At 41.1% G+C, this 15411-nt stretch overlaps 1 protein-coding gene across 1 annotated transcript in view; it reads left to right on the forward strand.

Annotated features, from left to right (window-relative positions):
• The window catches only part of IL16 (interleukin 16), a 180611-nt gene that overhangs the window by 135096 nt on the left and 30104 nt on the right, over positions 1–15411 (forward strand). Inside the window, exons 14-15 of the mRNA XM_089676405.1 lie at positions 1663–1786; positions 10511–11567. Of these exons, the coding sequence (XP_089532531.1) occupies positions 1663–1786; positions 10511–11567 (1181 nt within the window). The remainder of the gene's footprint in view (positions 1–1662; positions 1787–10510; positions 11568–15411) is intronic.

Here is a 15411-nt window from a genome sequence, read left to right on the forward strand (position 1 = left end):
CCCATCACCTACCACTTCCAATGCGCTCATGCCCCATCTCTCAGGGAACCAAGACTCTTTCACTGCTCTTTATCCTGAAGCATCCACCGCATAGCTCTGCTGTCTCTCCTCTAACAGCGGCAGGGGTTGCTTCTGTAAATATGTATTTTATCGGCCCCTTCCTTTTCCGAGTGAACACAGTGAACCGATCACTCATTCTGTTCATTCATAACTGAAGCATATTAAACTGTGTTTATTATGCTTCAGTTTGTGAATTAATAAAAAGCCGTTTAGCGTAGAGCACTTCCCATTCATTCACTGTCCAGTGCAGCTGAGGCTGCAGAGAAAGGGACTGGGGAATCTGTCCTCCATCCTTCCTTTCTCTGTCTCAAAAGTGAGAAATAAGGGGTCTGTTCATACCCCTGGTATGTCACCAAAGCCCCCCAACAGGTCTCCTTAAAATCGTAAAACATTATTTAAAAAAATAAAATTGTACAAAAAAAAAAAAAAGAGGGCACCATCCACTGCCCTACTTGGGGAGAAGAACCAGGGGAATGCACAGTGTGGCCTGAGCAGCAAGCGGAACAGGGACAGGAGGGGCGGCGGGGCAGCATTTGCTAGATTCTGTAGCTGTATTAGTTGTATTTACTGTTAGCTGTATTTTTCTGCAGCAGCTGAATGCCAGTGGAGGGGGAGAAGGGGAAGTGGGCTTTCAGCTGCTGCTAGAAAATACAGCTGATCGGGCCTTGTAAATGCTGCCCCAGCCACCCCTCATGCCCAGGTGTGACGGGACCACGCAGGCCCCATGGAGCATGAGCGGGGTTGCCATTGTGACCCCTATTGCTATGCCCATGCTAGGATGGCAAAGCACTCCCCTCCATCCTTCCCTTCTCCCTTTCCCCCCGTTCCAAGCTAATATTATTTTGTGCTTAATGTGTCACGCTAAAAACCCTGAGGGTTTAATACTACTTTGAAGTTGTTTTAAACCCTTAAGGGTTTTTTTATACCTTAATGCATTCTATATATTAAGGTAAAAAACCTTCTGTGCTACGGGATCCCCACAGCCCCCCTTTTTTCTTACCTGAGCCCGATCCCATCCAGCAATGTGCATGAGAGCAGCAGCTTTTGCCGCTGTCTCCCTCCTCACCGGGCTCATTAATATCAGCGGGAACCATTGGCTCCCACTGCTGTCAATCAGCTGCTCTGATGAGGGAGAGAGGGTGGCTCGTGAGCGAGCCTGCTTGGGTGCCCCATGGAAAAAAAGTGACTTTCCATGGGGGTTCTCTCCAAAGAAGATGAGCCTGGAGCACAGACGGGGAACCCCAGAAGAGGCAGATTGGGGCAGCTCTGTGCAAAACCATAGCACAGAGCAGGTAAGTCTAACATATTTGTTATTTTATTTTAAAAAATGAAGGATTAATGTTACTTTAAGGATTAATTAATGAACACAGAACTTCCTAAATGTGTATTTTTTTGTATCTGCCTGCAGTTCGGCTTTAATTCTAGTTGCAGCTTACTTTGTGAATGAAAACACATCATGAATTGGCACTTAGTAAGTGGCCTATAATGTACAGGAACGCGGTACTGTATGCCTATGCTCACGATATGCTGTATTGAATGGTTAATGCTGAAGTAAAATGTTGTGGCCGGGGTTGTTTTTGACATGTCTGCTCTGTTAAACAGGAAGCAGGAAATTTGATTCTAAAGGGAAACCAGCAATTTACAGCCCACAGCGTGCTAGATACATCCTTATCTTCTGCTGACTCTTCACATACAACTACTACTGATCAGATATCTCCAGACTCAGGTATGTGATTGTCCGAGCAAACTTGGCCAACGCACTCCCAAAAATGTTCATCACTAAAGGGCTTATTCCATAAGGCAAAGCAAAGGACGACGGCAGTGTGCAAAGTGCAAGAACTCAGCAACTACATGGAAAAGATACATAAACTGTACTGGCTCATCACCTGCTTGTGATCTGTAGGTTAACATTCTCTGCACACTGGCATTGCACTTTTCATTGTTTTATTTAATAAATCTGATGACATGATTTTAATTATATAAAAATCATTTTTGGAGAAACTCTTGTGCACTGCATATATCTGTAGTGAAAACTGTAGTGGAATTTATGGTAAGAATATATCATAAGTAAAAAAAAAGTTGCAGTTATGCACAGATGCATAGGTAAATAGATATTTCTTTATAGAAATGATAGTTAAGGATACATTTATTAATTACTTACACATTTAATGCTTCCCTTTTTTATTTATTTTATTTTTAGAGATATCAGTCTCAAAAATATCAGAGACAATCAGGGAATAGCAACCGTGCAAGATCATTTGTATTTTATTTGCTTTAAAATGTGCGGTTTTGATCATTTGCACAAGAATAAAATAATTTTTTATACCTTTATATATAACATTTCAAGATCCAAATTCTTGAGTTAGGTATCTCTATTAAATAATATAGGAGAGCAATAAATGTGGAAGCAGATAAAAAAGGTTCCAACAGAGAATTATGTAATGGTCAGTGAGCAAGTTCCCACACTCATTTCCTCACTTCTTGAAGATTACATTAACTAATGTGTATTTTTCTCTTTGTTTTTCAGTTTTTTTTTAATAAACACAATGAAATAAATAGGACACATTGGTGTATTTACTATAGGCAAATAGACTAGTCACTTTGCAAGAGATTTTAGGGCAGCACAGTGGCTAAATGGTTAGCACCTCCATCTGGCAGTACTAGGGTCATTGGTTCAAATCCCAGCCACAGCACCACCTGCCTGGAGTTTGCATGTTCTGCCTGTGTGGGTTTCCTCTGGGTACTCTGGTTTCCTCCCACACTCCAAAGAAATGCTGGTAGGTTAATTGGATCCTGTATAAATTGGACCTAGTATGTATGAATGTAAATTAGGGACTTTAGATTGTACACTCTTAAGGGTTAGGGCCTGATGTGAATCTTCAATATATATGTAAAGTGCTGCATAAACTGATGGCACTCTATAAGTACCATAAATAAAAATACATTTTTATGTAGCTTAGTAAGAGGTAAAGCTCTTTTGACTCCCATCATCCAATCATTTGTAAGCAAAAATACAATGTTTTTTATTTTTCTTGCATGTGATTGGTAATTCTTTCCAAAGTGATTTTTCAGCACATTCACTATGTGAAAATTCCCTTGCAAAGTGAACAGGCTATTTGTCTTAAGTAAATCAGCCCCATAGGGAACTCTACTAGGAATCTGTCTTACATGCTCAGTTATTAGGTGAAATTGCAATGGCCATTATTTAAAGTTAATGCTTGGGCTAATTCAGTTGAAGTGCCTATGTTACAGTTTTAGCTGTCAAATTATGTATACAGTGGGTGTAGAAAATTACCCCCCCCCCCTTTAGCCAGCTCAAGTCCGGACACTTTCACCCCTTCTAGTCCCGGCCAATTTTCAGCTTTCAGCACTATCACACTTTGAGTGACAATTGCGCGATCATACAACACTGTACCCATATGGAATTTTTATCATATAGAGCTTTTTTTTGGTGGTATTTGATTAACACTGGGTTTTTTTATTTTTTGCTATATAAATGAAAAAATACTGAAAATTTAAAAAAAAAAATTTTTTTGTTTAGTTTTTGTTATAAAATTTAGCAGATTTATAATCTTTCTTCATAAATTTAGGCCAAAAAGTATTCTGCTACATTTTTGGGGTAAAAATAACACAAAGCAGTGTATATTATTTAGTCTGTGTGAAAGCTATAGAGTCTACAAACTATGGGATATATATTTGAAGATTGATCAGTTGAGACCCTAGAATGCTGGACACTGGTATGACGTATGGCAATGATCAGGATGCTGGTATGGGGTATGGTGGTGATCAGGACGCTGGTATGGCAGTGATCTTTACTTTCAGTGTTTACAATGTGATTGCTGTGATTGGTCACAGCAATCACATGGCAAAACACCATGTGATCACCCAGACGCAGCGGTAATGTAATCGTCAGGCTCCCAGGTGCGCTCTCTGTGATGTAAATGTACGTTAGCCTACATCTGCTAAGCTGTCTGTCTGCCGTCTATAGGCAAACATTTTGTTGCTTTGCAACCTAAAATGAAGATGGAGACAGTTTTTGTTTTATCCAGTTGTATTCACTCATGCAACTTATAACATACAAGGGAAAGATATAACACCAACATGTCAGAAAAAAAAAAAACATCAAAAACCGGAATCACTGAGTTGGAAAAAGGATCACCCCTTTGTGTCAGTATTTGAACCACAATTTGCTTTATTTCCAGTCTTTAGTCTGTTGGGTTACTAATATCAGATAACTCCCATCAATCAGCAGCTACTGACTGATGGAAATTATATGATATTAGAAGACTAAAAATCTGAATCAACATCCACTCTGTGTTATTAAGGGTGGCTTTTATTCCAATTTGTTTTCACTGAGATCAGTGTTTTAATCACGTACTAATAAAAGTGATTTATACATTTTATATTTGCCTTTCTGTGCTTATAAAGTCCATAATATGTCCATCTATTATTACTGTTCTATAATTGGGACCTGGCACATTTTATGCCTATTTGGGTCTCCATGATACCACCCTGTTGCCCATTGGTTAATCTCTAAGTTTTGGGTGAACACATCATATAACTATCACCCCTTTCTGTCTTTATATCATTATGTGGCTGACAGTTTATGGTCTGTAGGAGGAATTTGTACATACAGCTAGTATATTCTTAGATTTATAATTTTACAATTATTTTATGCTATTGCCTTTATACAGAAAAAGGACATAAAGATCCTCTACATCTGCTTAGTGGTGCTCAACCTTTCTCAAACTGAAACCCATAATATTAGAATAATTTGACTCTGGGTTTCAGTTCTGTATTAGATTGAGAAAATTTCAGGAGAAACCACTCCAATTTTTGAAGAGCGTAGACTGAAAATGTAAACGTAGCCAGCTGTGACTTGTCTTGACAAAGGTTAATCTGTCCACAATCGCTGTAATTTCCTACTTTTTTCCTACTTTTTAAGGTGATAGTGTCACTTGTCAGCTTTTCCAACTACATACCCAAAGTCAGACCACATAGCAGTTTACAAGTGACTATCGTTTGTGCACCCCTTATTTCTTATTACGTTATTGCTTCAGGGATTAAGATGCAGTTCCAGTATGATGGGACACCTCTTATAGATTAGGTTGCAGGTGATAGACTGGCATAACAGCTGTAAAGTGATGCTAGTTTTGCAATAGTGAGTATGTAAGGGACCGGGATTAGATAGAAAAATGCTCCTTGCCATCCCTGGGTTCTGCCCTGCTTCTTCTTGGATAGGGCCACCACATACCTATCTTTGGGTCCACCATCTTGGAAAAATTTTTCCTGGCCATAGGCCCACTCATAACATCCCTGGGCCAGAGGCCCGTTGCCAAATAAAAGAATGTCCACACGCAGATGCCTCCAACACAGCATCAAATCTTCACAGAATTACTGAAAGAATCTTTAGTGCAGAACACCAGCAATATAACAATTATGTATTGACAGTGTTTTCACTTCAGTGCAGAACACTGTTCATCAGGTTAGCCACCTTTACTTTACCCCTCTTCTAGGAAGCACCACAGAGTTGAAATAGTTACTCAGTATTCCAGTACTTGAGCCCAAGACCATCATACACCAAGCCACAGGACCCACAGCTGAGGGTCACATGGTCCCTCCATTGCATACTGCTACTCTCACAATGTCCTCCCTCCATTACAGCCCAGCCAAGCACACTCTCCAATGTTATCTTCTCCAAGGTTGTCTGTTCCCACGCACAGGCCCTGAGGCCATATTCACCTATCTATAGAACCTGCAGAAGAAGATCAAGGGTAGACAAGGTGACTCACTTGGTCCTCATATGTTCTGTACCACTCTCCCTGGGAGTTCAAGCCTGCCAATGGCTCCTTATGGCAGCAGCATCTCAGGCTGATAGAAAGTCAGAATAAAAAGTAACAGTAGCAGGACAGGAACACAGGTTTGCACAGTGACAGAGATTGACAACCTCACACTGCTTCTCTTTTGGGCAAAACGTATCTTAGTGGTAAGCACCTTTGCATTGTAGCACTAGGATCATCGGTTTAAATCCCAGCCCTGACACTAGCTGCATGGAGTCTGCATGTTCTCACTGTGCTGTCGTAGGTTTCTCCCCACATTCCAAAGAAATGATGAAGTTAATTGGATCTTGTTTAACTGCTTGCTGCCCGCCCACAGTACATTTACTGCGGGCTGGCGGCATAGCCAGGCTGTATAATATATACAGTTGCAAGAAAAAGTATGTGAACCCCTTGGGATTACGTGGAGTTTTGCATGAATTGGGCATAAAATGTGCTCTGAATGTCATCTAAGTCACAACAATAGAAGAACATAGTCTGCTGAACATAATACTACACAAACATTAGATGTTGCCATGGTTTAATTGCACATAATATGTAAACATTCACAGTGCAGGGAGGAAAGGGTATGTGAACCTTTGAACTTAATAACTGGTTGACCCTCCTTTGGCAGCAATAACCTCAACCAAACGTTTCCTGTAGTTGCAGATCAGACCTGCACAATGATCTGGAGTAATTTTGGACCACTCCTCTTCACAAACCTGTTTCAGTGTAGCAATATTCTTGGGATGTCTGGTGTGAATTGCTCTCTTAAGGTCATGCCACAGCATTTCAATCGGGTTGAGGTCAGGACTCTGACTGGGCCACTCCAGAAGGCGTATTCTGTGCTGTTGCAGCCATTGTTTTGTTGAATTACTTGTATGCTTTGGGTCATTGTCCTGTTGCATCACCCATCCTCTGCGGAGCTTCAGTTGGCAGACAGATGGTCGTACGTTTTCCTGCAAAATGTCTTGATAAACTCTAAAATTCATTTTCCCATCAAAGACAACAATCCGTCCAGGCCCTGAGGCAGCAAAGCAGCCCCAAACCATGATGCTCCCTCCGCCATGTTTTACAGTGGGGATGAGGTTTTGATGTTGGGGTGCTGTGCCTTTTTTTCTCCACACATAGTGTTGTGTGTTCTTCCCAAACAACTCAATCTTGGTTTCATCTGTCCACAGTATATTTTGCCAGTAGTGCTGTGGAACATCCAGGTGCTCTTTTGCAAACTTCAAACGTGCTGCAATATTCTTTTTGGACAGCAATGACTTCCTCTGTGGTGTCCTCCCATGTACTCCATTCTTCTTTAATGTTTTCCTTATTGTAGATGTGTCAACAAAAATGTTAGCATGTGCCAGAGATTTCTGTAGGTCTTTAGCTGACACTCTGGGATTCTTCTTTACCTCATGCAGCATTCTGCGCTGTGCTCTTGCAGTCATTTTTACAGGACGACCACGCCTAGGGAGAGTAGCAACAGTGCTAAACTTTCTCCATTTGTAGGCAGTCTATCTTACCGTGGACACATGAACATCAAGGCTTTTGGAGATGCTTTTGTAACCCTTTCCAGCTTCATGCAAGTCAACAATTCTTGATCGTAGGTCTTCTGAGAGCTCTTTTCTGCGAGGCATGGTTCACATCAGACAGTGCTTCTTGAAACCAGTAAACCCAAAACAGGTATGTGTTTTTTAAGGGCAGGACAGCTGTCAGCAACACATCCAATATCATCACACTGATTGGAGTCAAGGTTGGCTCACTCCTGGCTCCAATTAGCTCTGGGAGAAGTCATTAAGCTAGGGCCTCACATACTTTTTCCTCCCTGCACTGTGAATGTTTACATGTTATGTGCAATTAAACCACGGCAACATCTAATGTTTGTGTAGTATTATGTTCAGCAGACTGTGTTCTTCTATTGTTGTGACTTAGATGACTTTCAGAGCACATTTTATGCCCAATTCATTCAAAACTCCACGTAATCCCAAGGGGTTCACATACTTTTTCTTGCAACTGTATGTACGTCATCCGGCTTCTTCCAGGTTGGGGGCATGCGCCCCCCCCTGCTGAGCCATGCTGTTACTGGCTATCGTGTGATTTTGTCAGTAGGTCCCAGCCAATGATCTATGCCTGGAACCTGCTGATTGGCTGTGGCCAATCACAGCACAAATACACAGGGCTCTGTACACAGATCAGCGATCTGGCTGTTTCTTCTCTCTGCAAAGCAAAAAATCTGCCAGAACTCTTACTAAAAGCATCACATATTACATACATTACACTTGTTTGACACACAGCTAACCCTTTGATTGCCCTGTGATTTTAACACCTTCCCAGCCAGTGTCATTAGTACAGTGACAGTGTACAGTATTATATATGATCACTGTATTAGTGTCACTTTTTATGTGAGAATCAGTGTACCTCCCAGCGAGGGTCTGTTAGTGCCAGATTGCCTACCACACTATCACTGTCCCACTATAAGTCCCACTATAAGTCGCTGATCACTGCCATTACCAGTATAGTGGCATAGCTGCATAAATTCCAGTATATATACCATAGTTTGTAGATGCTATAACTTTCACACAAACTAATTAATGTAAACTTATTGGGATTTTTTTTATACCAAAGACATGTAGCAGAATACATTTTGACCTAATCTTATAAAGAAATTTAATTTTTTAAATTTTATTATTGGATATGTTTTATAATAGAAAGTAGAAATTTTTTTTTTCAAAATGTTCTGTCTTTTTTTCATTTATATAATAAAAAATAAAAACCTAGTGATGATCAAATACTACCAAAAAAAAGCTCCATTTGTATGAAAAAAATGATAAAAGTATAATTTGTGTACAGTGTTGCATTACTGCGCAATTGCCAGTTAAAGTAGCACAGTGCTGAATAGCAAAACATGCCCTGGTCATGAAGGGAGTAAAACCTTCCTGAGGTCAAGTGGTTAAATTTGCCCTAATAAGTCTGAATGCATGTGAGAGACCTTATATTGTAAGTTACTTGAATGATGTGAACAGGGCAGCTGATGAGGCAATACAATCATCCCTCCTGTACTGTTCAAAAGGGGGGGCATGGGCATCTGCTGAGCAGGAAGGCCAGCTATACTGCCCTATTACTGACTCTTGTGGAACCCGCTGTGGCACTTCCAGCTTCTACTCCTCTTTCTCCCTTCTGCTACGCTGCAGGGGGATCACGTCTTGAATCTGAGCCCCCTTCTACCTGCCATCAGGCCTCCCTGTGTGTCCTTCCTCCTCCACAGCACTGCTGGCTTCAGTACCAATCACTCCTGTGTCCATTCATCACAGAAGCATAGAAAACTGTGTTTACTATGCTTCAGTTTGTGAATGAATGGGAAGCCACTCAGCACAGAGCACTTCCTCTTCATTTACTGTTCAGTGCAGCTGAGGCTACAGAAAAAGGGGCTGATGCATCTAAATGCCCTCAGTCCCTTTCTCTGTTTTAAATGTGAATATGAGAGGGACTGATGGATCTGAATGTCCTCAGTCCCTTTCTCTGTCAAATGTGAGACATCAGGGGTCTGTTTAGGTCCATGATACTTCACCAAAGGCCTCCCAACAGGGCAGTAAAAAAAGAAAAATAATAAATAAATAAATACACAAATAAATGCTAAAAAAAAGTAAAACATTTAAAATTCTGAAAAATAATTTTACAAAAAAGGGCTCTCTGAAGAGCAGTCAGCATTTGAATTGCTCTTCAGAGAGCAATTGACAGGCAGTGAGGCAACATATTGCTCCCTCACCACCGCTATTCATTTGAATGTGTCTTTCTCAATGGGGGTATATTTTCTGCCATAGCTGCGAAGCATAACATCGTGACAGTGGCATTTTAACAAAAATATCAACTGATATTTTTGGAGAGGGTGGCTCTGTCAGGTAGTCTGTGATTTCTAACAGCAGCCCTGGATGTGAACATAAAATATATTTAAAGCACTGCGTAAACTGTGGGCACTATATAAACCTGTAATTAATACATTTTCCTTTAAAGTAAGTTTGACATAGAATACAAAAGTGCCTAAGTATTAGCACTAAGTACGTATGTTAGCCTTCAATATACCCGGTGGTATAGACTGTACACAGGGTCTCTCAATGTCAAGATTACGTCTTGCCCCCCTCATGCCAATAAACCCTACCACTTGACATTCAGCTCTCAGATGACACAGGATCAGGGGCGGACTGACAACTCATGGGGCCCCCAGGCAATAGGGGATCATGGGGCCCCTGTGTTCTTGCCCAAACTCAAAAAAGCCTATGAAAAAGGTACCAGGGGCATCTTATGGGGCCCCCTACTGACCCCGGGCCCTCGGGCAGTGCCTGAGTTTCCAAATGGTCAGTCCGCCCCTGCACAGGATAGATTGACAGTAAAGGCACTAAGCAGTAAAATATCAGATATGAATTGTATTGGCAGAACTTGGCATTCAGTCTGAACCAAGAATTCCAAGGGGAAATACAAGGTTCAATTTGACTAGCCCACATACCTATTGTCTTCACTGTTGTGTTACATTTACACTTTTTTAGGCTAGATCAAGTTTTTTTTAAGGCACTAATGTACTATATTGGAACTCAAGAGTCCGTGTCAAAAAATGTAGCTCTAAAACAACTGTTTCTCATGTTCCATAGGAAATTCTGTTGTGTCCCATCACAAGCCATTGTTAAGAAGACAGGCACGTGTTGACTACAGCTTTGATACAACTGCAGAAGACCCGTGGGTTAGGATTTCTGATTGTATTAAAAACTTGTTCAGTCCCATCATAACTGGAGACCATAGCCTTATGGATATGGATGGAAATATAAGCACAGGGGAAGATAGCTCTTCTTCTATACAAACAGAACAAGGACACCAGCAAACTTATGATGGTGAATCCAGTTCTCAGAGAGGGGGAAATGAAGATACAACTATCCTGAAAAAAGGTCCTCCTGTGGCACCAAAGCCAACCTGGTTTCGTCAGAGTTTAAAAGGAACCAAGAATGTAAATCGCTCCTGGGACAATAGTGGTTTTGATAAACCCAAAGAACCTAGTTACATTTCTAGACAACAGGTTTCAAACCGAACATCATCAATCAAGCAGAGAATAAGTTCATTTGAAACTTTTAGTAGCCCACAACCAGTAACAAAAGGGAACAGCAGGCCTAGCTCTCAGTCTCCAGTGCACCATGAAAAACCAGTTCACAAGGAAATTGAAGTAGAATGTGTTACTGTGTCTTTCAACAAGGTCTCTGTCAACTCAATTGAAAATAAAGTTGAAAAAGTTGAACCTCAAATGGTATCTCCAGAACCTGTGGATAATACAGAATTCAGAGTGTCTTGCTCTCCACCAAAGATTAATGTATTGAATGCTAGAAGAAGCAGCAGTACAAGTAATGAGTCACAGCTCTACTCTTCATATACAGAGTTCACAGAGCCCTCGGCATACAAGGCTCCAAGTCAAAGATCAAGGAGCTATCCACTTTCCTCCACTATATCAGCGGATACCACAAGGAAAAGTGAAAACTGCAGCAAAATATATTCTATTAGTAACCAAGTGTCCTCTGCTCTAATGAAATCCTTGCTGGCGTTTCCACAGTCTCCACTTCCACAAAGCAAAGACTTATGGCAGACTGACTCCACTGCAACTGAGGAAAGCCCTTGCAGCTCCTTCACTGAAAACCACCTGCCGGACACTGGATTCTCTGTAAAGTAAGTAAAAAGTTTAAATTACTTTGAAATATGGAGGAAGAGCATACAGAGGTTTCATGAATAAAAGATTCACTATGGTTTACAAAACATGATATATTATATAATACAACACAGGAAGTACTACAGCTTTCCCTTTAGTACAAGTACATCAGCCAGCATAGCAATTCTTTATGTAGCGCCATCCCTGAAGAAGCCGCTTGGTAACTTTGGGTTCTCTGTACTATGCCTCACCTCCAAGAACACCCTCAGCCCCTCCGACACACCTGGTTGAGTAAAATATCACTGCAAACACGAGTAAAGACACAATTGTATAATACCCCTAACTGAGTTTAGCAGATCAACTATAAACAATATTAATAAACATTAAAAGCAGTATAAATGGGGATAATACTACAATGGATTAGAGTGCACTTTAAGGGATTGGCTGGGGTACAGCGTCTCTTAAGAGGTACCTCTTTAACTAAGCAAAGGCCCAAAGCCTCAGGGCAGCAACTGTTAGGGGCAGTCTCAGGGGCGGACTGACCATTTGGAAACTCGGGCACTGCCCGAGGGCCCGGGGTCAGTATGGGGCCCCATGAGATGCCCCTGGTACCTTTTTCATAGGCTTTTTTGAGTTTGGGCAAGGACACAGGGGTCCCATGATCCCCTATTGCCCGGGGGCCCCATGAGTGGTCAGTCTGCCCCTGGGCAGTCTTTAGTCCTGACTTTTCATCCAGCTAAAAACTGAGGGCCCAGTTACCGCTGGCACACTTTAAGGCAGTTAATGAGGCCTGCAGGCAGTGTTAGAGCTATAGGGTAGGTAGTTCCTAATGGCTCAGTCTCTAGCAGTGGTAACAAGTAGTGGCCACAAGACCCTCACCAGACACAGTGACACAGCAGCCATGATTTCTCCTGTCAGGTATCCGCTCACTCTGGATTACCCACGCCTACTCTGGTAGGCAGCACAGCAGGTCCGTACCCTGCCATCAGCTTCTTCCCTCCGCATTTGGGTCACACTCTGTACTCTCTGGTATTCCCACACACGGCACTGAGCTTTAGCTGGCACAGTCTCCCTTTCCCTCAAATGGCGCCCCCCAGCAAGGTCTTCTCACACACTCTGCCCAGGTAGCACTGAACTGAGGAGAAAACTTTCAGATAAAATCTGTTTTTCTCCTCCTTACTGTGGCAAAACTTGGTGTGGGCTGTAGTTCATACTCTATTATTTACAATAGGCAGCTTGTGTTGTTTGAGGAAACATGTTTGGGCTCAGAGGAAAAAGGATACCAGGTGACAGAAACGGGTCTTGCTACTGTTTTTTTAAGATGCTGTTGGGACACAGCTAAGAGTATTTATCAACATTCCCAATGGAATGTCTAATTTATCTATATAACTAGTGGGCTATTGGTGTAACATCCAAAATATCATTCGTCAGTGAATGAGAGTAGAGATTTTTACTGGCAGGGGGCATATCACTGTTAACTGGATTTTCTAGTCCTGGGATAAATTCAGAGTTATGTAAATGGTTGTGCAGTGTGGGTAGTCAAATTGTTTCACAATAGCATCTAACATTTAGAATGATTGGGAATAGCAAGAGTGGTTACAATGGGTTAATCAGTCTACTGGTGTCTTTTGGCATTCAACACTTCAACACTTCCAGGAGTATATAGTGTTACTCACGAAAGGGCTGCTTGATGATGCTTTTCCTAAGTGGTTGCCCTGACCTTGCAAGCCTCTGACACTCTGGGGAATATTTACTAAAACTGGAGAGTGCAAAGATTTGGAGCAGTTTAGCATGGAAATCAATCAGCTTCCAGGTTTTATTGTCAAAGCTTAATTGAACAAGCTGACTTTAGAATCTGATTGGCTACCATGCACAGCTGCACCAGATTCAGTAAATCTACTCCTCTGGATTCAGACATATGTCAACAGCAGAGAATAATAATGTAAGAGACACAAGTAAATCACTTTAGTATTAGTAACTTTTTAGACTTTAGTAAAAGTAATTAGACTTTAGTAACATCTTTATATGAGACTGATTCAAAAGAATACACCACATAAATAATGGGTTTAAGGTTCACAACCCCACTTAATGCATAACAGCAGAAAACTGGTGCAATAGAGACAATCTATTAGCAACATTCAACGGAATATACTGTCATGAGTAAGCTCCGACTATTTAGAACCGGCAGTAGAAGAAGGAAGGGAAGGCTTATTGATTTATCAGCTACCTTTGGGCTACTGGTGCTACAATGAGGTATTCAGAGAATTATATAAAAATATACTCCAGCAAAAATATATACAGTATATAGCTTTAGTAACAATGGCCTTAGAAAGGAAGCGGTACCTTTTGTTAGAGATTTCAGCTTGAGTCATGTGATGTTAAAAGTTCCTGATAGCAATGGTGGGGCCCATAAACATTATGGAATACTGGTAAATCAAAGAACTTAGATTAGATAGGCTGTGGTACTGCTCAAAGCAAAGGTCTCCTGGGAACTGAGGTGTAAAGGTGTCTGCATGCAGTGTCTTTAGAGACTTCAGGTGTCAACATTGTCTGCTGTCAGAAGAACTGGATCCACACTGCTAACAGGAAGTGATGTAGCAGTCCCAGTACTGCGCACTAGGGGGAAAAGGCTTATTCATAGTCTCATCTGTGTCTCTGAATTGCATAATGACATAGCTGGCAACTGGCTACATCTGTCTGAAGCCTGTGCCCCCCACAGCAAGCCAAAGTTACTTCCTCCAACCCCTACATCACTGATGAGTCCTGTACTAATGCAGGGGTCGGAGGAAGGAACCGGCACACTGCAGGGTACAAAGGCATCTGATTATCCAGAAAATGCTGAATTTTGAAGCATGGAGTAAACTGCAGCACTTGAATGGAAAGAAGGTGGAAGTCATAGGTTGGCAGTGATGTGAGTATGCTATCTATTATCTTGCATGACTTTCCAGTGGTGAAAAATGCTGTATTCTGTATATTGATGCAATATTCTGGTCACTCTTGCGGTGCATGCGCCCCATTATATATATTTCCAGCATCTTTCAGACACCACTATGAGAGTCATCTTATGATAGAGGAATGTATAGAGTTACCTCCAGGGCACTTGGAGATGAATGCTTTAGAACTCACTCAAAGATGACTCTATTGTACACATTTCAGATATGCAGGATTTTACCCCATATGTCACTGGAAGGCAGGACATCAGATAGGTGGAAGTGGAAGCTAGGAGAAGTGAAGATGATATCAACATCCTATAAGAGAGGAGCAATATCTAAAATTATTGTGTGTTAAAATAACACTGAAAATAAGAGGCAACTTAGTGAAAAAAACCCAAAATGGTAAATAGGAGGTTGCTTTGTGCTAATTACTGTACCTATACCCAACAGTGCGTAACAAGGGGTTGATGCAGCGATCTGTAAAGGATATTTAGGGTTATAGACTGTTTATCTCAATGTACCTGTCCTGGATCTCTAAAACTGATCAAGTCCCAAATGTAATATAGGCTATGTGCGTTTCATTTCGATTTGCTTTTAGGACGAAAATGTCATTTTCAGAGGTTCGGATGTATATGAAACTCCAAATGGACTTAGTAACCAATATCAATGAATCAAAAAAAAAATTATATTGAAATTAAATAATGCATCTGTTTCATTCAGATGATGTCACAGGATGTGATATTAGCTCAGGCCCATGGGGAAATTAATTAATTTTTTTAATTTGTTCGATAATTTGGATAACAAATGGATCCACATTTAATTTAATTTGAATGTGCTAGACTCAAGTCAAATTTACAATCAGCTCATGCCATTTCTCTTGGTTGGTTGGACTAGCATCCGAAAAGATCTAATCTGTTCGATTCAATAATAT

Source organism: Staurois parvus, unplaced genomic scaffold, assembly GCF_062004578.1.
Source record: "Staurois parvus isolate SC_StPar_1 unplaced genomic scaffold, SC_StPar_1.0 ptg000168l, whole genome shotgun sequence".
NCBI lineage: Eukaryota > Metazoa > Chordata > Amphibia > Anura > Ranidae > Staurois > Staurois parvus.